This window comes from Aotus nancymaae, unplaced genomic scaffold, assembly GCF_030222135.1.
Source record: "Aotus nancymaae isolate 86718 unplaced genomic scaffold, 86718_ANA_hifiasm-v0.15.2.pri h1tg000040l, whole genome shotgun sequence".
NCBI lineage: Eukaryota > Metazoa > Chordata > Mammalia > Primates > Aotidae > Aotus > Aotus nancymaae.
The window spans coordinates 130,935,746-130,960,435 of NW_026988454.1; the positions used below are offsets into that span (position 1 = coordinate 130,935,746).

A 24,690-nucleotide genomic window follows, 5' to 3' on the forward strand; every position below is an offset into this window, starting at 1 on the left:
ACACTTTTCCATACTTCCCCACCCTCCCGCCACCCCGCCCTTGTCTTGCTCATGCCAGGTTCTAGGCACAGGAAGAGCTCACTGTTGTGAAACCTAGGAATTAAAATTTGCAGAGACGGGTAGAGGAGGGCTGTTCGGGTTGCAAGACTTCTCTCATTTTTTCCTTTCTGGGAAAGCCTTTCATGAAGTTTTGGATGCGAAATGGAGGAGTGGTAGGGATGTGGAAAAGAGCCCAGGGGCAGGGGGCCATGGGGGGCAACCGAGTTTAGGGGCGCATGGGATGCCCAGGAAAATGGACGCTGGGTTTATATTCAGGTCCCGGCCCTTGCTGATAGCTTGGCGCCCCGCGGTCCGGCGCGCACGGACGGTGCAGTGACACGAGGGCGGTCGATCCACAGGGTCCGCCCCATGAGCTGCGGCACCGCCCCCGCGGGTCCTTCCCGTCCCGGTGCAGCTGCTTCCGGGCTCGGCAGCTCCTGGCGGCTCCGCGAGGCCGCGGCCCCAACGCTGGGCCCGGGAGCAGTCCCTGCGCACATCACCCGGATGCGTGGGTTCCCCAGGTAGGCTTGTGCTTTGTCTAGCGACTGGGATCTCCGAGGACATCTTAGTTCTGACCTTGCGGAGGTCGCGTCTCTGCTGCGTGTTCGCGGGCCAATCGGGCCACTTTGTAGAAATCATAGCCCTCTAAATCAAGAGACGAACGCTGCTGGCTGGAGTTTGCTGGACACTTTCATTCCACCTCCCAACAAAGAGAATTCCTATTCCACGAGGTCCCTTGGGGCAGCAGTTAAAAACTACACGATCCAGGAGTACCTAGGACTTGGGTCCACCTTCCTGCCTGCTTTCTTGGATGAAGCACTGCCTCCCCAGTTTCTGGGGCACGTTGGGTCGTGGCCTTGGTGAGTGAAACTTGGGGTGCTGCCTGCTGGGAAGGAAATCCGGAAACAGGACACTCTGGTGGTGACCCAGGCCTTGTCAGATCTGAGACTCTTGGAATCTTGTTTGTGGGGGTGTGGATGGTGAATGAATTTGGGAGTGCTTCCCTTTACCCCAAAACTGAAGAGGAAGCAAACCACTTGCCACACTTGAGGCTGCATGACCCTTCAGAGAAGGGAGAAGCGACTTTGAATTCAGAGTACCACTGCATCACCAGGCAAATACCTGTTCTGAGCCAGAAAGACTCTGGCTTCTGAGGAGATCCTGAGAGTCTGAGCAATACCAGGAAGCAGCCTCAGAATTTAGGGGCCCATTACACACCCCAACCATGTTCCTGCGACGGCTTGGTGGCTGGCTACCTCGCCCCTGGGGCCGCCGGAAACCAATGAGGCCTGACCCACCTGACCCAGAACCCAGACGAGTGGACAGCTCTCCCGAGAATTCAGGAAGTGACTGGGATAGTGCCCCAGAAACCATGGGAGATGTGGGGCCTCCCAAGGCCAAGGACTCAGAGGCGTTGAGGGTTTCTAGAGCTGCTTCCAAACCAAGCAGTGAGCTCCAAGTTGAGCAGCTAGGTAGCAAAACAATGGATTCCCTCAAGTGGGACCAGCCTGTCTTGAGCGCTCAAGAGTCTGGGAGACTGGAGGCTGGAGGGGCCATTCCCAAACTCAGATGGGATCGTGTGGATTCAGGTGGCACCAGGAGATCAGGGGTGTCCCCTGAAGGGGGACTGAGCATCCCTGGGCCAGAAGCCCCTGTGGAGAAACCTGGCAGGCATCAGAAGCTATTGGGCTGGCTGCGAGGGGAACCAGGAGTCCCCTCCCGGTACATGGGGGGCCCAGAGGAGTGTCTGCAGATCTCCACCAATCTGACCCTGCATCTGCTGGAGCTGCTGGCCTCTGCCCTGCTGGCCCTGTGCTCACGACCACTGCGGGCAGCCTTGGACACATTGGGCCTGCGTGGACCGCTGGGCCTCTGGCTACATGGCCTACTGTCCTTCCTGGCTGCCCTGCATGGGCTCCACGCTGTTCTGAGCCTACTTACTGCCCACCCTTTGCACTTTGCCTGCCTCTTTGGTCTCCTGCAGGCCCTGGTGCTGGCTGTCAGCCTCCGGGAGCCCAGTGGGGATGAGGAGGCCACTGACTGGGAGAGTAAGGGGTTGGAGAGGGAGGGTGAGGAGCAGAGGGGAGACCCAGGAAAGGGGCTGTGATCGTGGTGTGGGGTGGGGGCAAAGAGTAAAGATAGTGTGGGCTTTAGGAGAAAAGTGTGGGGCATGACCCAGATTGTAAGCATAGGGATCTCAGGGATGGGGAAGAAACCCCAGAGTATGAGGATGCGGGCCCCCCTTTATACACAGGAGAGAACAGCTATTTAGTGTGTTTGTGTATGGACAGTGAGGGCATTGCCCTTGGATTCACCAGCTGTTACTACTTTTTGCTTTTACATTTCTCCCACCTTCAGTTTTTTCTTTCCACCTCCACTTTTTAAAAGCAAAAAAAAAAAAAAAGTGTGGAGGTAGAGAATAAAGACCAAAGGGTCCTCTCTACCTTTCAAAACTCTCCTGCGGTGGAGGAGACCAGGGCAGGATAGACAGACCTCTGCAGTAAGAGAATGGTTGGGACACCCAAGGTACTCCTTGGATCTCGGGATCTGAGCCATTGAGGGAAGAGCGGAGCTGCTAGGCAAGTGGATTAGGGGGTCTGTATAGGGCTCCACAGGTGACAAGGAGGCTGCAGGGCGGATCTGGTGATCATGGGAGCCAGAGGGAGTGGGGACAGTGCAGGCAGTACTGGCAGGAGGGCCAAATGCAGAAGGGCTGGTACCTCAGGCAGTGTGGGGGAAGCACTAGAGTTTGTAGTCCCCACTTGGGGGCTCGGGGTTTGCTCACTCAGCAATAAATGACTGTGTCACACCAATTCCTAAATATACCACTACAAAGTGAGAGTTACTGCCACTCTGTTCTTCTTGACGCCGTCCAGCTGGGGGTTTAGGTGGTAGAGGATCCAGGGGGAGTGTTGAAATGGGAAGAGTGGGAATGACGTCTGGAGACAAACCCCAGAATGAGGATTAAAAAATCATCTTTATTATCTTAAATGGGAGTTGGAAGTCTCCAGCAGCTTCTCCCTCCAACAACTCAGCTCCCATTGTACCCGTCTGGGGACTTAGATGAAGTTACAGGTCAGTTATTGGACAGTTCACAGGGCTCTGTGATGGGAAGAGGACAGAAAAGAAGTCCAGGGAGAAAAGCAAAGTTGATAATAATGGGGTGGGGGAGGGGGATGTGTTCCTTCTCTAAGGCCCTTTTCCCTCCACGTCTGACCCTCTGCCCCCTTTATTTAGTGCAAACTCAGAAACCTCTTTTTTTTTTTTTTTTTTGGAGACGGAGTTTCGCTCTTGTTACCCAGGCAGGAGTGCAATGGCGCGATCTCGGCTCACCGCAACCTCCGCCTCCTGGGTTCAGGCAATTCTCATGCCTCAGCCTCCTGAGTAGCTGGGATTACAGGCACACGCCACCATGCCCAGCTAATTTCTTGTATTTTTAGTAGAGACGGGGTTTCACCATGTTGATTAGGATGGTCTCGATCTCTTGACCTCGTGATCCACCCGCCTCGGCCTCCCAAAGTGCTGGGATTACAGCCGTGAGCCACCGCGCCCGGCCCCAGAAACCTCTTTTTTTTTTTTTCTTTGAGACGGAGTCTTGCTCTGTCGCCAGGCTGGAGTGCAGTGGCGCGATCTCAGCTCACTGCAACCTCTGCCTCCAGGGTTCAAGCAATTCTTCTGTCTCAGCCTCTGGAGTAGCTGGGACTATAGGTGCACACCACCACACCCAGCTAGTTTTTGTATTTTTAGTAGAGACGGGGATTCAGCATGTTGGCTGGGATGGTCTCGATCTCTTGACTTCATGATCTGCCTGCCTCAACCTCCCAAAGTGCTGGGATTACAGGCATGAGCCACTGTGCCTGGCAAACCTCTCTCTGTCTTTTTTTTTTTTTAGTGGAGATGGGGTTTCACCATGTTAGCCAGGCTGGTCTCAAAAACCTCTCTTTTAAGTAGCTCAGAACCCATCCTGGCTCCCTCAGGTGACATCACAACTCTTTTTTTTTTTTTTTTTTTTTGTAAAAGAAAAAGATTTATTTTAAAAATAGTGTTAATACTATAGAATTATTAAAAGAAATATTCAAAAGAAAAGTTTTCACATTATACATTGTTGACATCACAACTCTTAGCCACATGGCTCTAGTGACATTGCACAAGCCTCTTTCACCCTGTAACTCCGGAAGACTTGGTGAGTCCTAAGCCTCTTCTGTGAGACTTTAACCCCTTACCTTGATTCCTGGGAGTCACTAAGAAGGCTCTGGAGTCCAGGCAGGAAGTCAGGGACTTGAATTCTTCCACACACTTTTTGGGAGGATAAGGTGAGCGATCTGGAAGGGCAAGATGGGGCCAGGCCAATCAAAACCTCTGGAAGCACCTAGCTCTTCCTGGGAGGATGTCATAGGGCCCAGAGTGAGGAGTTCTCCACCCTCCATTGTTTCCCTCCAAACCTTCCTGCCTTGCATCCCCACTCACTGTAGAGGAGAAAGCGCTGGTAACCCTGGCCTGTCTCGTTCAGCATGATTCCACCTGGGCATGAGCTGGAGAAGAGCTCAGTCTTCATGTCAGGGCGGCCTGTCAAGGTAGGTGCGGAGAAGCATGAGAACAGAGGTGCAGAACCAAGCTCAGGGGACATGGGAAGGGTGAGGGCTGGGAAGAACCAACCTTCAGTTCTGAGATCTGTGCTCCCTTCAGTCAGGTGGTAGATCCATTTCCGGGGCACACAGCTCCCGTCTTTCCTGCAGAGGTCATGGTGGCAAGGAGGAAAGAATGAGCATCACCCCAACTACAGTGTACCAGCTTCTGTTTACTCCATCTTATTCTTTATTGAAGCCCAGCTCTCCTTGAGTTTCAAGCTACTAAGCATTGGTTAGGCCCATCTCTCTCCAGAGGACAATTAATACAGCCATTGAATTCCATGGGTCAAGAATAATGGATATATCAGCTAAGAGCCCAGCTCTTGGTGGGTGGGTTGTCACACTTTGGGCAGAGACTGAATCCACTGATGCTTCTGCCACCTCACCACTCACATGCGGATGGTAGCACGAAGGTGGAGCTGCATTGGGGCAGAGCCAGCAGCCATGTTGAAGACAATGTTGTCCACAGGGTCAAAAGTTGCCAACTCCTTCTTGGTGGGAGCCGCCCCTGCAATAAAGTACCACTGGCCTAGGTGGACCTCTGGGAGCTGGAGAGACAATGAGGGGAGCGAAAGAGGGTGGGTTCCAGCACAGGACAGGTCCAACCTCTTCATCAGTCAGGACAGCAAGACTTAGGGGTAGAGGTGTTGGCTGCCTTTCTCCTTCCAACTGGGATTGGATCCATGACAAAGAGTCATTAAATGACTTTTCCTCTTTGCCCCTCTCCAATCAACCTGGGTAACCACCCCATCCTCCAATTCTGCCATGCCTCTGCATTGATGGCCACAGTACTGATATTTTTCTTCTTGCTTTCATTATCACAACACTCACACCCTCTTCCTCCCTTCCTTTCCCAGGATGGCTTCCAGTCATCCTAGGCCATCCACCCAAGTACCTCAGAGCTTCCACCATGGGCTTCCCGCAATCTCAGTCCATACCTCCGTCCCATCCACGCCCAGAGTTGTCAGTTGACTGTGCTCAGGGCACTGGTAGATGGAGTTAAGGATAATACCATAGAGGTAGAGCAAAGCTACCCAAATTTGGTAGAACATCTTCAGGCAGGAGGGAGCTGGTGCTCTGTGTGCCTTAACTGCTCTCTTCCCTACTGGCTGCTCACTCCACTCTGCTTTTCCCTTGCACTCGACCCTTGACCCTTTCACCTGCTAATGAATAACTTCAACCTTGTTTTCCAACCCAAACCTGGATTACTTAGTGTTTGGAACATCCTCCCCCTCTTCTGGATGCCATCACTCAACAGGACACCCTGGCATGTCCAGGGTTTCTCAGGAGTTATGAGGAGAGCTGAGCTGTCCAGGTAGAAGCCTGTGGTCTTTGAATTCGTATGTGAGCCTGTATGTGAGCTGCACTGTATGGCACTGAAGAGAAGTAGTTTGATTGGGCCTCTCATTCATTCACTTAGCAAACTGTTTTTGAGTTCCAGGTGTTTCCCAAGACATGGCTAATCCCCAGGGACATAAGTCAGTATAGGGAAAACTAGCTGTGTAGACAAATCACTGCAATACAACCTGATAAGTGCTTTAGAGCAGGTATGATGCAGGTGCTGGGGCACAGTGGATTGCTCTCTAGTTTATAATTGGAAAAATATGTATACCCTGGCAATGTTCACTGACATAAATATGTTCAGTCACTCAACATTTATTACTACAAAGAGGCTATGTAATCTGGCTGTTAAAGAGGATAGATGTTGGTGTCAGGCAGAACATGTCCAAACCCTAACTACGGTGGGGCATGGTAGCTCATGCCTGTAATCTCAGCACTTTGAGAGGCCAAGGTGGAGAGATCGCTTGAGCCCAGGAGTTCGAGACCAGCCTGGGCTACATTGCAAAACTCTGTCTCTACAAAAAATTAGCCAGATGTAGTGGCACATGCCTGTAGTCCCAGCTACTAGGGAGGCTGAGGTGAGATGATTGCTTGAGCCCAGGATGTGGAGGCTGTAGTGAGCCCTGATTGTGCCACTGCACTCCAGCTTGGGTGACACAGTGAGACTTTGTCTCCAAACCAAAACCAAAAAGACAAAAACAAAAACAAAAAAACCCACCAACCCCTAACTACTATGTCTGTTTTTTCATCTGTAAAACTGGAAAATCATCAATCTCAAAGGATTAAATGAAATAATGCCCATAAAGCCCTTAGCAAAGACTGCGCATGGTAAGTCCAAAGTATGTATTTGCTACAATTCATAGTAATGTTTGCAAAGCACTTAGTTTCTGGTGGGTAGTTAAGTTCTCAAATAATGGTAAGAATTGCCAAACAGGCTGTCATTCGACAGCACCAAGTGACTGGAGCAGTTAACACTCTGAGATGTGGGGCTTCCTTGATAATTATGTATTTATTTATTTATTTGAGACAGAGTCTCGATCTGTTGCCCAGGCTGGAGTGCAGGCTCACCGCAACCTCCACCTCCCGGGTTCAAGCAGTTCTCTGCCTCAGCCTCCTGAGTACCTGGCATTACTGGCACCTGCCACCATGCCAGGCACATTTTTGTATTTTTAGTAGAGATGAGGTTTCATCATGTTGGCCAGACTGGTCTCAAATTCCTGACCTCATGATCTGCCTGCCTCAACCTCCCAAAGTGCTGGGATTATAGGTGTGAGCCACTGCACACAGCCTACTTATTTATTTTTTTTAGCCAGTCAAATTTAGCAGTTGGGGGGGTTGTATACCAACTTTAGTGACACTGTTAATAAGTTCTGATACCTGCCACCATCGGACCAGCCCTACTTATTTTTAAGACAGCGTCTCACTCTGTCGCCCAGGCACGATTACGGCTCACTATGATCTTGACTTCCCGGGCTCAGATGATTCTGGAGTAGGAACTATGGGCACACGCCATCACATCTGTCTAATTTTTCGTAGAGACAGGGTTTCACCATGTTGTACAGGCTGGTATTAAACTCCTGGGCTCAAGCAATCAGCCCGCCTCAGCCTCCTAAAGTGTTGGGATTACAGGCATGAGCCACCATGCCTAGCTTGATAGATTATTTATATCCCATGGACTGCTACAAAAAATTTGCCCTGAGGGATGAGGCTTGTGTTTTTGTTAAAAACAAAATTTGGGTGACCCGTATATTAGAGTTCATTATACTACTCTATTTTGGTGTAATGTTTGAAAATTTTTATAATAAAAAGCTAAAATGTGGCTAGGCACGGTAGTTCACACTTGTAATCCCAGCACTGTGGAAAGTCAAGGTGGGAGGATTGCTTAAGGCCAAGTGTTCAAGACCAGGCTGGGCAACACAGCGAGGCTCCATCTCCAGAAAAATAAAATTAACAGGGTGTGGTGGCATGCATCTGTGGTCTTTACTATTTGGGAGACTGAAATGGGAGGATCGGTTGGGCTCAGGAGGCAGAGGCTGCAGTGAGCTGTGATTGTGCCACTGCACTCCAGTCTGGGAGACAAAGCCAGACCCTCTCCAAAAAAAACAGGCTGGATGTGGTGGCTCACGCCTGTAATTCCAGCACTTTGGGAGGCCAAGGCGGGCAGATCATGAAGTCAAGAGATCAAGACCATCCTGGCCAACATGGTGAAACCCTGTCTCTACTAAAAATACAAAAATTAGCTGGGCGTGGTGGCAGGAGCCTGTAGTCCCAGCTACTCGTGAGGCTGAGGCGGAAGAACTGCTTGAACCTAGGAGGCGGAGGCTGCAGTGAGCCAAGACCACGCCACTGCACTTCAGCCTGGGCGACAGCGCAAAACTCTGTCTCCAAAAAAGAAAAGAAAGAAAGAAAAAAAAAACACATATATATGTGTGTGTACATAATAAATAAGCTAAAATGTAACAACAATTTTTTATTGGGGCAGTAAAGTACAAGTGCTCGATCTGGACTCCTGTAGGCCTGGATTTGTCAGTTCTGCCACTTAGTTCGTCTAAGTGTACTCACCTATAAAATGTTAAACGATTATGTTAAAAGGCTGTTTAAGATAAGACAATACACAAAACCCTTAGTATATGGGCTGGCAGAAGTGCTTATTAAACAGCTGCTTATTAGAACTTTTTTTTTTTTTTTTTTTTTTTGAGACGGAGTTTCGCTCTTGATACCCAGGCTGGAGTGCAATGGCGCGATCTCGGCTCACCGCAACCTCCGCCTCCTGGGTTCAGGCAATTCTCCTGCCTCAGCCTCCTGAGTAGCTGGGATTACAGGCACGCGCCACCGTGCCCAGCTAATTTTTTGTATTAGTAGAGACGGGGTTTCACCATGTCGACCAGGATGGTCTCGATCTCTTGACCTCGTGATCCACCCGCCTCGGCCTCCCAAAGTGCTGGGATTACAGGCTTGAGCCACCGCGCCCGGCCAGAACTCTTAATTAAAATATAACCAGAACCTGGATATAAACTATGAATCCCAGAAAGGCTGGGCACCCCAGCAACGATGTGCTTTCTGGAGGACTCGCAGTTTTGCGAGGCCTACGCCCTTTTCTTAGGAAAGCTTAAAAGAAGAGGGCACAGAGAGGCGGTAATGCCTCCACCCCCGCCTTCGGAAGCACGTTGGCCGGCCTTTCAATTCCCCACGGTCAGGTTCTTGTCTTTTGGTCCACTCGGACTCCATTTGCTCCCAATTCTCAAACTCGGAGGCGCCTCTTTTCTTGACAAAAGTCCTGCAAGTTAGCAGCATGTTTAGTTTTCCTAAAACCTGTCATCCCCTTGGCCGCACACCGCCGACGAACGTGACATCCACAGCCCGCAAAACGCCCACCCGGCCGAACCGATATCTAGCCCAACCAACCAACAAACCAAGAACCAAATACACCCTTGCCGCCCCCAAACGCCTACTGAAAGAGTAACTTCCGGTGGCAGAGAAAGAAGGGCGCAGCGAGGGCTATAGGGTCGGGAAGAGTTTTAGCTGGCTAGGACAGTGCCGCCTGAAATTCTCAGCCTGCCAAGATTTAAACATAGATTAATGTAGCATAATCCCCATCTCCAAATTCCAGGGTCCATACGACCGTCCAAAGCCCCTCTCGAGGCAGTGGTAGACTCCCATCTGGCTATGGTTTTTCAGGCATTTACGGTAGCCGCCTCAATCTTCCAGCGCTCAAGTGCTCGCACAGGAGAAGCGAGCGCCGACGGAGGGGGGCGGGGCGGTGCTTCAGTGTGTACGCATACGTAGTGCAACGCACGCAGGCGTAGTACGGTCCCCTGGGCGACGGCGGCGGCGGCTCCTCGGGGTGCTCGGCTCCCTCCCACCTAGGCCGGCCCCGGCCCTACTCGCCCTCAGAAACTCACTGGGGCTGCAGACTTTCTCGTCGTGCCCCACAAAAGTAAAGCTTGGGGACCTGGGGGGAGCCGGAAGTATCGCCTTGAGATCCCCGAATACTATCGTGGAAACGGAAGTGGCCGTCGGTGGCAGGTTGGGGGACACCGGAAGTGACGGTCTGTGGGGAAGTCGGGGGCGGAGCCGCGGGGTCGTTGGGGGTGTGTGTGTGTGTGTGTGTGTTTGGCTGTAGGTTAGTTGTGCCGTTCTGCTGGAAAACCGTGGGAAGGCAGTAGACGGGGGAAGTCAGCTAGCCGGTACGGCGCCCCGTGAGTGCCGTTTTGGGTCTGTAGTGAGTTAGAAGGGTTCGACGGGCGTGGCGCGCGTGCGCGAAACCAGTTTCTCCGCAGAGTGTGGCGCGACCCCCGCTTTCGCCTTGTCCCAGGATTTTCTGACCCCTGGGGCGTTTGTCCTGTCGTGACCGGTGATGACACTGGTCTCTGGTCTCATGCTTCTTTCCTAATCTGACTGGCTCCCCCCTTATCGTGATTGGCATCGTGGAGCCCCTCCCACCTCTTGTCCTCCAGCTCCCTATGCCGTCGATCTCCTGCCCTTTGTGTTTCTCTCCCTGTGCCCCGGAATTAGAAGGGGGATGGGGGCAAGTGTGAATGTGTGTGTTTGTACAGGAGAAACTTTTTAGATATTGGGGCAGGGATTAATGCTAGGGAGGCTTACACTCTGCTCTGGGAGACAGCTGGCCTTTCTTCCTTCGTTCTTCTTTAGAGAACTGTCGGCCATGGAGCCTAATGATAGTACCAGTACGGCTGTGGAGGAGCCTGACAGCTTGGAGGTGCTGGTGAAGACCCTGGACTCTCAAACTCGGACCTTTATTGTGGGGGCCCAGGTGAGACACCTTAGTAGTTCTGGAACACACCTTTTTAGTTTTTCCTCTTTTAGGCCTCTTAGCCTGATTTTGTGGTCATCAGGTTTTCTTTTTTTTTTTTTTGGGTTGGATTCTCTCCCTCTGTCGCCCAGGCGGGAGTGCAGTGGCGCGATGTCGGCTCACTGCCACCTCCGCCTCCCTGGTTCAAGTGATTCTCCTTCCTCTCCCAAGTAGCTGGGACTACAGGCACCTGCCATCAGCCAATTTTTGTATTTTTTTTTTTTTTTTTGAGACGGAGTTTCACTCTTATTACCCAGGCTGGAGTGCAATGGCGCGATCTCGGCTCACCGCAACCTCCGCCTCCCGGGTTCAGGCAATTCTTCTGCCTCAGCCTCCTGAGTAGCTGGGATTACAGGCACGCACCACCGTGCCCAGCTAATTTTTTGTATTTTTAGTAGAGACGGGGTTTCACCATGTTGACCAGGATGGTCTCGATCTCTTGACCTCGTGATCCGCCCGCCTTGGCCTCCCAAAGTTCTGGGATTACAGGCGTGAGCCACCGTGCCCGGCCCAAGTTTTGTATTTTTAGTAGAGATGGGTTTCACCGTATTGGTCAGGCTGATGTGGAACTCCTGACCTTGTGATTGGCCTGCCTCACTCTCCCAAAGTGCTGGGATTGCAGGTGTGAGCACCGCACCTGGCCCTTTTTTTTTTTTTTTTGACATGGAGTCTTGCTCTGTCTCCCAGGCTGGAGTGTAGTGGCATGATCTCAGCTCACTGCAACCTCCACCTCCCAGGTTCAAGCACTTCTTCTACCTCCACCTCCTAAGTAGCTGGAATTACAGCCACCACACCTAGCTAATATTTGTATTTTTAGTAGAGATGGGGTTTCACCATGTTGGCCAGACTGGTCTCAAACTCCTGACCTCAGGTGATCTGCCCACCTAGGCCTCCCAAAGTGCTGGGATTATAGGCATGAGCCACCACACCTGATCTCAGATTTTCTTTCTTTCTTTTTTTTTTTTTAAAGACGGGGTTTCACCATGTTGGTCAGGTTGGTCTTGAACTCCTGACCTCAGGTGATCCGCCCGCCTTGGCCTCCAAAGTGCTTGGATTTACAGGCGTGAGCCACCGCGCCCGGTCTCTCAGATTTTCCTTTCATTGATCCCTTTGTTTGTATTCCAATAGAACGTTTTGTGATATTTTGTGAGTGAGGCTGATTTTGTTCTGTCCTCCACATGGATAGAACTTAATGCAGAGGGAAACACAGAGTGAGGAAGAATCTGTGTGTCATCATCATGGGTGGACCTCCACCCCCAAAGGGACAGACATGGCTCTGGCCTTTGGGAAGGGAAACAACACAGGGACCCTAAGCAAGTGTATCTTACTGATAGAAAATGGTCAGGTCTGTGCTGTGTTTTTAAAGGCTAGAAATCAGAACTCATAATGGAGATAGAGCCTTGATAGACTGTTGAGGGAAATTACTAATTTTTGTGGCATAGCTTGAGTCTTTTGAGCTTAAAGCGTTGGACACAGCTATCTATGTCTTTATTCCTGTAATAGAGACGAATTGCATGTGAGTTGGTCCATTTTCTAAAATATGATAATTAGCTGGATATAAGAAAGCCATATATAGAGTTGTGATTAGATGTATGTAAACACTTTACCAAGAGGAAGTCTCTAGTTAGGAAAAACGTTTTTGTTTTTATTGCTACTTTTTTTTTTTTTTAAGATGAGTTTCACTCTTGTTGCTGAGGCTGGAGGGCAGTGGTGTGATCTAAGCTCACTGCATCCTCCGCCTCTTGGGTTCAAGCCATTCTCTTGCCTCAGCCTCCCTAGTAGATGGGATTACAGATGCTTGCCACCACGCCTGGCTAATTTTTGTATTTTTAGTAGAGACAGCGTTTTATCACGTTGCCCAGGCTGATGTTGAACTCCTGACCTCAGGTGACGAACCTGCCTTGGCCCCCCCAAGTGCTGGGATTACAGGTGTGATGTGCCGGGTCCTTTTTTGCTACTTTGTTAGTTTTTCTTCATTAACCTGATTCCAGACCCCATCTTCTTTGCCATTTTTTAATCTTGGAAATTACAGGAGAGTCTGGTAAGTAAACTCCTGGTATCATTTTGTGTTTGGGAAGGGGTCACTGATGTTTTAGACACATATTCCCATGGGAGCCAGGCAGAGAATGTAATGTCCAGATGTTTTTTTTTTGTTTTTCATCCATGTTATTTTTCATGGACCTATAACCTGAGCTTCATTAAATTTATTTATTTAATTTTTTGAGATGGAGTCCCACTCTGTTGCCCAGGCTGGAGTACAATGGCACAATCTCAGCAACCTCTGCCTCCCTGGTTAAAATGATTCTCTTGCCTCAGCCTCCCTAGTAGCTGGGATTACAGGTGCCCGCTACCACACCCAGCTAATTTTTTTGTATTTTTAGTAGAGACAGGATTTCATCATGTTAGGCTGGTCTGGAACTCCTGACCTCAGGTGATCTGCCTGCCTCGGCTTCTCAAACTGCTGGGAATACAGGCGTGAGCCACTGCGCCCAGCCAAGTTTATTGTCTATATTTTGACAGCTGTTACTTCAGTTTAAGGGTTTGCACAGTAATTACCTCACAGTCAAGACAAATGGGTAGTGATTCTGTGGCAGTTTTTACCCCTCACCTCCACAAGTCGATTGTCCGTCTCTGTTCTTCCTCTTTCCTCTATTCTTTCCATTCCTGTGCATACCTTCTCTTCCTTGCAGATGAATGTGAAAGAGTTTAAGGAGCACATTGCTGCCTCTGTCAGCATCCCATCTGAAAAACAACGGCTCATTTACCAGGGACGAGTTCTGCAAGATGATAAGAAGCTCCAGGAATATAGTAAGGGGACTGGGGAGGCAGTTCAGAGGTTGAGGCTGCTGTCTGGAGGGTTGAGTTGAGGCCACGGGTTTACCTGTTCATACTATGTTTCGGTGTGTGTCTGTTTTTCTGCAGATGTTGGGGGAAAGGTTATCCACCTGGTGGAACGGGCTCCTCCTCAGACTCAGCTCCCTTCTGGGGCATCTTCTGGGACGGGGTCTGCCTCAGCCACTCATGGTGGGGGACCCTCGCCTGGTACTCGGGGGCCTGGGGCTTCTGTTCATGACCGGAATGCCAACAGCTATGTCATGGTTGGAACCTTCAATCTTCCTGTAAGCTTATGTTCCACATGGGAGGGTCTTTGTGGGTAGCTTTGGTTGTGGTAGCAGCAGGGAATTAATAAGATAGATGCTTCCATCTTTAGATTGGGTTCAGGGGGCCCTGTGGTGTGCTGTTGGTCTGTGTTTAAGGAGAAAAGAGAGCGGGGCTCCAGGGAATGAATCGGAAGTGTGGAGGCCTTAGTGTTGGCTTCTCCCAGAACAACTTCCCTTACCCTTTCCCCAGAGTGACGGCTCTGCTGTGGATGTTCACATCAACATGGAACAGGCCCCGATTCAGGTATTGAGGGGCCTCGGAGGGTCAGGGAAGGGGATCTGGGAGAAGGAGGCTGGGAGGTGGGGTAGACCTGGTTGAGAGATGGCTGGGACCTGATTTAGTAGGTGGTAGAACTCATGGCTTCATCTGTAACCTACCCTGATCACTCTTCTCTCATTGTAGAGTGAGCCCCGGGTACGGCTGGTGATGGCTCAGCACATGATCAGGGATATACAGACCTTACTATCCCGGATGGAGGTAAGTGGGCAAGGCTGGCTAGGGTCTCTCCCCACCTTCCCCCTTTTCTCTCAGCCTGAGGGTTGGGGCATGACTGGCCACATTCACAGGGTTTGGCCTTCATAATCTAGTCTTCTCTGCAGTATTGATTCTTTTGGGCAGAAAAAGTATCTTTGTGAGGTGCTCTCATTTCTGCCAGTCCTCTTGGTGCCTGGTATCTGGGGAGTTTGTTTCAGACTTGTCTCATGGGATCTCTTTTCAATTAAAGGATTCCACACTTGGCCTGGCGCGGTAGCTCATGCCTGTAATCCCAGCACTTTGGGAGGTCGAGGCGGGCGGATTACGAGGTCAGGAGTTTGAGACTAGCCTGGCCAATATGGTGAAACCCCGTCTCTACTAAAAATACAAAAATCAGCTGGGTGTATTGGCATGCGCTGCATGCCTATAGTCTCAGTTACTTGGGAGGCTGAGGCAGGAGAATCGCTTGAACGTGGGAGCAGAGGTTGCAGCAAGCCGAGATCATGGCACTTGAGCCTGGGCGACAGAGTGAAACTCCATCTCAGAAAAAAAAAGGATTCCACACTCTTTTTTTTTTTTTTTTTGAGACGGAGTTTCGCTCTTGTTACCCAGGCTGGAGTGCAATGGCGCGATCTCGGCTCACCGCAACCTCCGCCTCCTGGGTTCAGGCAATTCTCCTGCCTCAGCCTCCTGAGTAGCTGGGATTACAGGCACGCGCCACCATGCCCAGCTAATTTTTTGTATTAGTAGAGACGGGGTTTCACCATGTTGACCAGGATGGTCTCGATCTCTTGACCTTGTGATCCACCCGCCTCAGCCTCCCAAAGTGCTGGGATTACAGGCTTGAGCCACCGCGCCCGGCCTGGATTCCACACTCTTAACTTGTGGAGGCCAGGAAACCACAATCTCTACTCTTTGTTAGAAATCTATTTATGCCGGGCGCGGTGGCTCACGCCTGTAATCCCAGCAATTTGGGAGGCCGAGGTGGGTGGATCACGAGGTCAAGAGATCGAGACCATCTTGGTCAACATGGTGAAACCCCATCTCTACTAAAAATACAAGAAATTAGCTGGGCATGGTGGCGTGTGCCTGTAATCCCAGCTACTCAGGAGGCTGAGGCATGAGAATTGCCTGAACCCAGGAGGCGGAGGTTGTGGTGAGCTGAGATCGCGCCATTGCACTCCAGCCTGGGTAACAAGAGCGAAACTCCGTCTCAAAAAAAAAAAGAAATCGATTTACAAGTATTACAGATGCTATGACCAGGCGTGGTGGCTCCTGCCTGTAATCCCAGCACTTTGGGAGGCCATGGCAGACAGATAACCTGCAGTCAGGAGTTCCAGACAAGTCTGGCCAGTGTCGCGAAACCCTGTCTGTACTAAAAGTACAAAAATTAGCTGGTTGTGGTTGCACGTGCTTGTAGTCCTGGCTACTTGGAAGGCTGAGGCAAGAGAATTGCTTGAATCTGGGAAGTGGAGGTTGCAGTGAACTGAAATCGTGCCACTGCGCTCCAGCCTGGGTGACAGAGTGAGACTCTATCTCAAAAAAAAAAAAAATTGCAGATGCTTATTCATCTAATTTATGCTAGTCTTATGCTAGTTGCTAGAAAGTCAGATATACAATTGCAGAGCCCTGCCTTCAGGGAGCCTAGTTAGGACACTTTCTCTATTCAGTTTCCTGCAGAGTAATCCTCTGCAGTAGTCTCATCCTGCCTTTGGTATCCTGACTCTTCCCCACCTTCAGTGTCGAGGGGGGTCCCAACCGCAGCACAGCCAGCCACCCCCGCAGCCACCAACTGTGACCCCGGAGCCAGTAGCCTTGAGCTCTCAAACATCAGAACCGGCTGAAAGTGAAGCATCTCCTCGGGAGCCCATGGAGGCAGAAGAAGTGGAGGAGCGTGCCCCAGCCCAAAACCCGGAGCTCACCCCTTCTGGCCCAGCCCCAGCGGGCCCAACACCTGCCCCAGAGACAAATGCACCCAAGTGAGATGGAGGGAATCTTTAGGGGGTGGGGAATCCTAAGTGAAGTGCGGGGAGAAGAAAATGAACCGTTGTAAAGGAAGGAAAGGATTGTTTGGAGGTCTTAGTTGGAGGGTTAGCATTGAGGGGTGAGGAGGGGATAGCTCAGTATAGGTAAATGACACTAGGGCAGGCAGCTGAGAAGAACTGCTCTCCCTGTGGCAAGGAAATCCAAATGATATCTCCTGAGCCTGATCAGAATTCTCTGAGTTCACATAGGCCTATTCTCTATTTTAGAGTTAGTTTCTCACCATTGTAGGTGTAGGATTGTAGTGGGGAGGGTGGGAACAGTTCATTTTCTTCTCCCCATCCTCTCATGGATGGGAGTAAAGAACAGAAACTTTGCTGGTCCAGAGAAGGATTGGGCTAGCGCTCTGGGAGGCAAGGGAGAGAGAGAGGGCACATGTGGTCCCTGTTGACTGTGAGGTTGGGAATCTGAGGAAAGCTTTGGCTCACTGCCTCTTGGGTTTGTCCACAGCCATCCTTCCCCTGCGGAGTATGTCGAGGTGCTCCAGGAGCTGCAGCGGCTGGAGAGCCGCCTCCAGCCCTTCTTGCAGCGCTACTATGAGGTTCTAGGTGCTGCCGCCACCACAGACTACAATAACAATGTGAGCCCTTTGATGGCCCTGCCCCTTCTCCTCAGCCCCAGTACTCCCAAAACAGAACAGCTGAATTACAGATAACCCTTTCCCTCCCTCCAAAAACATTGCATCAGGGCCAGGCATGGTGACTCACGCCTGTAATCCCAGCATTTTGGGAGGCCAAGGTGGGTGGATCACCTGAGGTTGGTAGTTTAAGACCAGCCTGGTCAACATGGTGAAACCTCATCTCTACCAAAAATACAAAAATTAGCCAGGTATGGTGGTGTACATCTGTAATCCCAGCTACTTGGGAGGCTGAGGCAGAAGAATTGCCTGAACCCAGGAGGAGGAGGTTCTAGTAAGCTGAGATTGCACCACTGCACTCCAGCCTGGGTGACAGAGTGAGACTCTTGTCTTTTTTTTTTTTTTTAAATGAATGAGAGGTTCTCATATTGCCCAGGTTGGCCTTGAACGCATAACCTTGCCTCCTCAAGCGCCAGGACAACTGGCCCGAGCCACCGCGGCTCTCGACTCTTGTCTTAAAAAAAAAAAAGAGGACGGCCGGGTGCGGTGGCGCACACCTGTAATCCCAGCACTTTGGGAGGCCGAGGCAGGTGGATCATGAGGTCAGGAGTTCAAGACCCGACTGGCCAACATGGTGAAACCTCGTCACTAAAAAAAAAAAAAAATGTGTGTGTGTGTGTGTGTGTGTGTGTGTGTGTGTGTGTGTGTGTGTATAATATGTTGCAACAAAATGGTTTCCCTCTGAACCTGTAAGTGATTTTTTTCCTTCCTTACGGAGAAGGTGATAATCTTTGCTGTAACCACTATCCTATGTCCCTTAATGAATTTAGAAAATTTAAAGTAAAAGAGATCAGTAGATAATGACTTACTGATTCATTGTAGTGTTTTTTAAATAGATTTGTATCTTTGCCATTTATTTTTTAAAATCTTATTCAAAATATTAAATAATACAGTTTCAGATATGAAAAAATTATTGCAATAAAACAGTTCAGGAGCATTGTGTTTTAATAGGACGTTTATTATGTGAATAAGATAGAATTTATTTGCAGAGATTTGGTTTACATACAAACTTTCAAGGATATAACTTAAAAGTTTTAGAGGACATGGTATCCTCAGAAGGCATTATTGCTTTTATTAGTGAAACGGACTCCAGCTTGATATTTTCTGCCTTTCTGTGTTTGGCTGGGGTGTGCAGCACGAGGGCCGGGAGGAGGATCAGCGGTTGATCAACTTGGTTGGGGAGAGCCTGCGATTGTTGGGCAACACCTTTGTGGCACTGTCTGACCTGCGCTGCAATCTGGCCTGTGCGCCCCCACGACACCTGCATGTGGTCCGCCCTATGTCTCACTATACCACCCCCATGGTGCTCCAGCAGGCAGCCATTCCCATACAGGTGGGTTAGGGGGAGTCTGGCCTGAGGGAGAGTGAGGGGTGTTGGTAGAGTGACCTACAGTAGCTACTGGGCCTGAAGGAGGTTAGGAAAGGAGGAGACTTTGGAAACATGGTGATGAAGGCTGGAGATACTTTAGAAGTGTGTCACGAGGTGCTCTTGGTTTGGCTCATGTATTTTTCTCACTTTTGCCTGTCTATCCGTGTTTTGCAGATCAACGTGGGAACCACTGTGACCATGACAGGAAATGGGACTCGGCCCCCACCAACTCCCAATGCGGAGGCACCTCCCTCTGGTCCTGGGCAGGCCTCGTCTGTGGCTCCGTCTTCTACCAGTGTTGAGTCCTCAACTGAGGGGGCTCCCCCGCCAGGACCAGCTCCCCCGCCAGCCACCAGCCACCCAAGGGTCATCCGGATTTCCCACCAGAGTGTGGAACCCGTGGTCATGATGCACATGAACATTCAAGGTGAGTTAGGATCAGTGGCTGGCAGCGAAGAGCAGCAGGATCAGTATGATGAGGGAGGTTCATGCAAAGGTGTGAGGGAACAAGGTGGGGAAGGGAGAGCTCCATGCTGGTGTTAGCCTGGGGACCAAAGCAGAAGCTTTAGTAGGCAGATGTGGATGCTGGGTGAGAAGGGTTGCTTTGTCTTTGGAGATGTGTTTGTGTGGTGAAGGGAGCACCTTCTCCCTGTTTAGATGGAGGGAAAGGCAGGCTTTCTGATTGGGGGATTATGGGCCTGAAGGATGGCTGATATCAGGAGGATATAGTTAGGCCTTGGCCCTACTTACCTCAGGGCCACTCTCTCTGTCTCCCTGCCCAGATTCTGGCACGCAGCCTGGTGGTGTTCCGAGTGCTCCCACTGGCCCCCTGGGACCCCCTGGTCATGGCCAAACCCTGGGTAAGAGTGAGGGCATCAGAGCAGGCTGCGCTCTGGGTAGAGATGGGGAAGGGCTGAATGGATGGGTTGAAGGGGTCCAGGTTCAAGGTTACATCAGACCCGCCCCCCAGGCTCCACCCTCATCCAGCTGCCCTCCCTGCCCCCTGAGTTCATGCACGCCGTCGCCCACCAGATCACTCATCAGGCCATGGTGGCAGCTGTTGCCTCCGCGGCCGCAGGTAATGACCTGGAAGGGGAGGCCTGGGAGGTGGGGCACAGTCCATGGTGGTGGCTGGCTGGCAAGGGCCTGGCCGTCAGCCCTTTTTGGTCTCTCTCCTCTGCCACCCACAGGACAGCAGGTGCCAGGCTTTCCAACAGCTCCAACCCGGGTAGTGATTGCCCGGCCCACCCCTCCACAGGCTCGGCCTTCCCATCCCGGAGGGCCCCCAGTCTCTGGGACTCTGGTGAGCAAGGGTGGGGGAGTTCAAGTGCAGAAGAGTCTGGGGAGAGACTCCTGTGGTGGTGCATGGAAGGGCAGGACTGAAATGTTCCCCTGCTCTCTCTCCAGCAGGGCGCTGGGCTGGGTACCAATGCCTCGTTGGCCCAGATGGTGAGCGGCCTTGTGGGGCAGCTTCTTATGCAGCCTGTCCTTGTGGGTAAGTTTTCATCCTTCCTTACTCAGACTTTAAACTCTTTTCCCAGTCTGCTCACAGGCACTTTTCAGTTCTTAACGTATTTTCTTGGTTCTTGCTTTCCTGGCATGAGGCTGCTGTAGTGTCTTGTTCGTCTTCAAGTTTCAGCTTCCTTCTTTTTTTTTTTTAGGAGACAGAGTCTTGCTCTGTCACCCAGACTGGAGTGCAGTGGTGCAGTCCAGTGAGTGAGTTATAGTGCACTGTAACCTTGAAGAACTCCTGGGCTCAAACAATTCTCCCACCTCAGCCTCCCGAGTAGCTAGCAGTACTAGCTCTTGCCTAGTAATTTTTTTTTTTTGGTAGAGATGGGGTCTCGCTATGTGGCCTAGGCTGGTCTTGAACTCCTGGGCTCAAGCAGTCCTCCTGCCTTGGCCTCCCAAAGTTATTAGGTTACAGGTGAGACCCACCATGCTCAGCCCAGCTTTCTTCTTTTGGTTTCTTACAGCTCAGGGGACCTCAGGAATGGCTCCACCGCCAGCCCCTGCCACTGCTTCTGCCAGTGCTGGCACCACCAACACAGCTACCACAGCTGGCCCTGCCCCTGGGGGGCCTGCCCAGCCTCCACCCACTCAACCCTCCACGGCTGATCTTCAGTTCTCTCAGCTTCTGGGGAATCTGCTAGGGCCCGCAGGGCCAGGGGCTGGAGGGCCTGGTGTGGCTTCTCCCACCATCACTGTGGCGATGCCTGGTGTCCCTGCCTTTCTCCAGGGCATGACTGACTTCTTGCAGGTGAGTGGCTGGCATGCTATTCACCTCATTCTTCCTGTTCCCTGGCCCACCTAGGCAGTGGTACCTTGTTGCCATTATATAACCACTAAGAGCCCCTAGTGACATGTTAGGGGAAGGGGCCCTAGGAATTCATTGACTGTGAACCCTTCATTTTGGAGGCGAAGAAAATGAGACTTAGAAAAAAAAGTGTAGTAATTAGTATCACTGCTTTCTGACAACCTGTTGAGAGGGGGAGGTAGGTAGTTGTGCCGCCTGACTCTGTTAGATACTACCATACTTCTGCTTCGAGCAGTGAAGATTGGAATATAACTCCCCATATTCCCAGAACCATTGGTTTGTGCCCTCTTGATGCCATATTATTTCCTTGTCTGCATTCTCACTTCACCTTCTGTTCTTTGTTCCTTCTCTGTTTGCCAGGCAACACAGACAGCCCCTCCACCCCCGCCACCTCCTCCACCCCCACCACCTGCCCCAGAGCAGCAGACCATGCCCCCACCAGGCTCCCCTTCTGGTGGTGCAGGGAGTCCTGGAGGCCTGGGTCTTGAGAGCCTGTCACCAGAGTTTTTTACCTCAGTGGTACAGGGTGTGCTGAGCTCCCTACTGGGCTCCTTGGGGGCTCGGGCTGGCAGCAGTGAAAGTATTGCTGCCTTCATACAACGCCTCAGTGGATCCAGCAACATCTTTGAGCCTGGAGCTGATGGGGCCCTTGGTGAGCAAAAGGGGATGCTTTGGCCTGCTCCAGGAAGGGGCAGCCAGAGGAAGGTAGATGCCCTTGGTTTAGGGGTGTTGCCAAGGTGGGATGAGGTGGAAGATCTGGTTGTGGGTGGGCAGGCTAGGTGGTAAAGGCCATAGCTAACATCTGCCCCTGTCCCCCAGGATTCTTTGGGGCCCTGCTGTCTCTTCTGTGTCAGAACTTCTCTATGGTGGACGTAGTGATGCTCCTCCATGGGCATTTCCAGCCACTACAACGGCTCCAGCCCCAGCTGCGATCCTTCTTCCACCAGCACTACCTGGGTGGTCAGGAGCCCACACCCAGTAACATCCGGGTAAATGAAGGCCAGGGGCCCCAGAGCTCTCCTCCTTTGCACATTCAATTCCTTATTTCTGACTGCTTCTCTCTCAGATAAAGCTCCATTTGCCCCCACACAAGCCCTGGACTTGTTGGGGTCAAGGTGGAAGTCTTGGGAGGACTGAGGCTTTGAACTAAACCTGTTCTGTTTCCCCACAGATGGCAACCCACACATTGATCACGGGGCTAGAAGAATATGTGCGGGAGAGTTTTGTGAGTAACTTATCTCTATTCCCCTCCTCTCCTGGGTCTGGTCAAGTAGCTGCCACTTCCGCTCCCAGTCTTGTGATTCCTGATTTTGGGATCTTTGTGTGTCTTGTCTCTCAGTCTTTGGTGCAGGTGCAGCCAGGTGTGGACATCATCCGGACAAACTTGGAATTTCTCCAAGAACAGTTTAATAGCATTGCTGCTCATGTGCTGCACTGCACAGGTCGGAGGCTGGCCAGGCGGGGGCGGGTGGGGCCTGTTGAATGTGCAGGGCTGCCACGCGCCAGCATTCCCTCCTTATATTTTGCCCACAGATAGTGGATTTGGGGCCCGATTGCTGGAGTTGTGTAACCAAGGCCTGTTTGAATGCCTGGCCCTGAACCTGCACTGCTTGGGGGGCCAGCAGATGGAGCTTGCTGCTGTTATCAATGGCCGAATTGTAAGCACCACCCAGCCCTAGGACCTTAGCCTTTTGTTTCCTAAGGTTTCCATTCTCTGCAGTTGTCATTTTTCTTTTCTAAACTGACATTCTGTATCCTGGATCTGATATATTCCAAAAGGTGGTTGAGGGTTTTGTGTTTTAAATCTGCTTTCTGCCCCTCAGCGTCGTATGTCTCGTGGGGTGAATCCCTCCTTGGTGAGCTGGCTGACCACTATGATGGGACTGAGGCTTCAGGTGGTACTGGAGCACATGCCTGTAGGCCCTGATGCCATTCTCAGATATGTTCGCAGAGTCGGTGATCCCCCCCAGGTAAGGGACCTGATGGGCTACGGGGTTAGGGGACTTGAGAGAACTGGAGAGATCTGAGAGGAAGTATGTTGTTCTCCTTTAATTTCCCAGCCACTTCCTGAGGAGCCAATGGAAGTTCAGGGAGCAGAGAGAGCTTCCCCTGAGCCTCAGGTACTAGGGAGAGGGAGTGGTTGAGGGGCCAGATAATGTGGAGTGGAGGCCTGGGGGAGAAAGGTTTGGAGGCTAAGAATTCTGAAGCCTGTCTCTTCCCGCCGCCTGCCTTCCAGCGGGAGAATGCTTCCCCAGCCCCTGGAACAACAGCAGAAGAGGCCATGTCCCGAGGTCCACCTCCTGCTCCTGAGGGGGGCTCCCGAGATGAACAGGATGGAGCTTCAGCTGAGACAGAACCTTGGGCAGCTGCAGTCCCCCCAGTAAGTGTCAGGAAGTGATCCAGTGGGTCACGGCAGCTGAAAGTCGTGGGCATTACTACTTTCTAATCTTTTCCTCCCCAGGAATGGGTCCCTATTATCCAGCAGGATATTCAGAGCCAGCGGAAGGTGAAACCGCAGCCCCCTCTGAGTGATGCCTACCTCAGTGGTATGCCTGCCAAGAGACGCAAGGTTGGTTTTCCTCTTCCCTAAGCCTCTCTTTATCCAGGTTTTCCTGTCATGCCTGGAATCAGACTATTTAGAGCTGGTAGGAGCTGCTTCTTACTCAGTCTCCCCTCATTTAATGAGGCAACTTTTCTGGGATTCAGACTTGCTTCTGGTTGTTGGATAACCATACAGGACTTTACCTTAGTGTTTGCTAGCCATCCTGTTAGTTCCTCAGCTGCCTAATCCTCATGTGCCTACTAGATCCCATTTTCCTTTAAGGTGGGTTTCCTCTTGTGGATTACCTAAACTCTGAATCCCACATGGCTTGACCCCTTCTGCCTCTCATTTTGAAGAGCACATTCACTTCGGTTTTGGCTAGAGCCAGAGAATTAGGAAGGCATTTGAGCTGTAAAGACCACATCCTGGACTATATTTCCCCTCTCTCCACTAGCATGGAGACTCAGTGGTTGACTCATGGAAAGGGTGAGCCGGATGGTGGCACTGGATCTGACGTTGATCCTCTTTTCCCTCCCAAACCCTATCCCCCAGACGATGCAGGGTGAGGGCCCCCAGCTGCTTCTCTCAGAGGCTGTGAGCCGGGCAGCTAAGGCAGCCGGAGCTCGGCCCCTGACGAGCCCCGAGAGCCTGAGCCGGGACCTGGAGGCACCAGAGGTTCAGGAGAGCTACAGGCAGCAGGTGCCCCCACCTTGAAGCAGAATAGGGATGGTCTAGTGGGAGGGGTTGGGCTAGGGTCCCTCTCCCCTGGATCCCTTCAGTGATGAACTGGTCAGCCTGGAGCTACCACTTGTTTTCCCCTTTGGCATCTATCTGGGAAGGCTTGGCAATGCCACCCCGGGCTATTTGACAGTGTGCTTGGTGGGGGAAATGTTAGCTTCTGAGGGATGGCCTTGTGTGCTTGCTGGGATCATAGGGACTTGGCCAGTGCTTCTCCAACCTGCTTGCTTTTTCTCTCTAGCTCCGGTCTGATATACAAAAACGACTGCAGGAAGACCCCAACTACAGTCCCCAGCGCTTCCCCAATGCCCACCGGGCCTTTGCTGATGATCCTTAGCTCTTTGCTCTGTGGCCCTTTCTCACCAGGAGACCGTTTCCCCCCTCTTCCTTCACAGTATTTAAGAAATAAAAGTCGGATTTTTCTGGCTGCTTTCTCTCTACGTCGTCTGCTGATTAAGAGTGTAAGTCCCTTAATCTTGTGTGAACTTGTTTTTCAAATTAATACTCCCTTGGAGTACCAGAAAGCTTGTAGTATCTCCCCATGAGCATAACGGACACTGTATGATCTGTGCACCTAGCATTTGATA

The 24,690-nt window shown here is 51.3% G+C and overlaps 3 protein-coding genes across 26 annotated transcripts; 2 read left to right on the forward strand and 1 right to left on the reverse strand.

Moving 5' to 3' along the window:
* The first annotated feature begins 442 nt into the window (after nucleotides 1-442).
* Nucleotides 443-2,884, forward strand: CUNH6orf47 (chromosome unknown C6orf47 homolog). The gene has a single exon (XM_012436664.2). It carries the CDS (start codon nucleotides 1,265-1,267, stop codon nucleotides 2,144-2,146), a length of 882 nt encoding a protein of 293 aa, XP_012292087.1. The 5' UTR covers nucleotides 443-1,264; the 3' UTR covers nucleotides 2,147-2,884.
* A 113-nt stretch (nucleotides 2,885-2,997) lies between these two features.
* On the reverse strand, nucleotides 2,998-5,836 carry APOM (apolipoprotein M). The gene is made up of 6 exons (XM_012436665.2): nucleotides 5,606-5,836; nucleotides 5,061-5,215; nucleotides 4,696-4,769; nucleotides 4,507-4,605; nucleotides 4,263-4,361; nucleotides 2,998-3,141 (listed from the first exon to the last, which is right to left on the reverse strand). The coding sequence occupies exons 1-6, from the start codon at nucleotides 5,717-5,719 to the stop codon at nucleotides 3,116-3,118; spliced, it is 567 nt and encodes a 188-aa protein (XP_012292088.1). The 5' UTR covers nucleotides 5,720-5,836; the 3' UTR covers nucleotides 2,998-3,115.
* Nucleotides 5,837-9,800: 3,964 nt separating this feature from the next.
* On the forward strand, nucleotides 9,801-24,543 carry BAG6 (BAG cochaperone 6). Of its 24 annotated transcripts, none has more exons than XM_012436655.2 (26): nucleotides 9,801-10,057; nucleotides 10,662-10,782; nucleotides 13,512-13,629; nucleotides 13,744-13,940; nucleotides 14,173-14,226; nucleotides 14,386-14,460; nucleotides 16,198-16,436; nucleotides 16,951-17,080; nucleotides 18,273-18,470; nucleotides 18,681-18,933; nucleotides 19,289-19,366; nucleotides 19,477-19,584; nucleotides 19,697-19,809; nucleotides 19,914-20,001; nucleotides 20,483-20,766; nucleotides 21,184-21,475; nucleotides 21,643-21,812; nucleotides 21,995-22,048; nucleotides 22,163-22,265; nucleotides 22,357-22,481; nucleotides 22,647-22,793; nucleotides 22,884-22,943; nucleotides 23,060-23,203; nucleotides 23,285-23,392; nucleotides 23,918-24,064; nucleotides 24,345-24,543. In XM_012436655.2, exons 2-26 carry the CDS (start codon nucleotides 10,675-10,677, stop codon nucleotides 24,438-24,440), a joined length of 3,489 nt encoding a protein of 1,162 aa, XP_012292078.1. In that variant the 5' UTR covers nucleotides 9,801-10,057; nucleotides 10,662-10,674; the 3' UTR covers nucleotides 24,441-24,543. The 24 variants fall into 24 exon arrangements, with proteins under 24 accessions (XP_012292078.1, XP_012292079.1, XP_064217301.1 ...); XM_012436656.3 differs by having other exon boundaries at nucleotides 9,801-10,034; XM_012436652.2 differs by lacking the exon at nucleotides 9,801-10,057 and adding an exon at nucleotides 10,067-10,195.
* The last annotated feature ends 147 nt before the right edge of the window (nucleotides 24,544-24,690 follow it).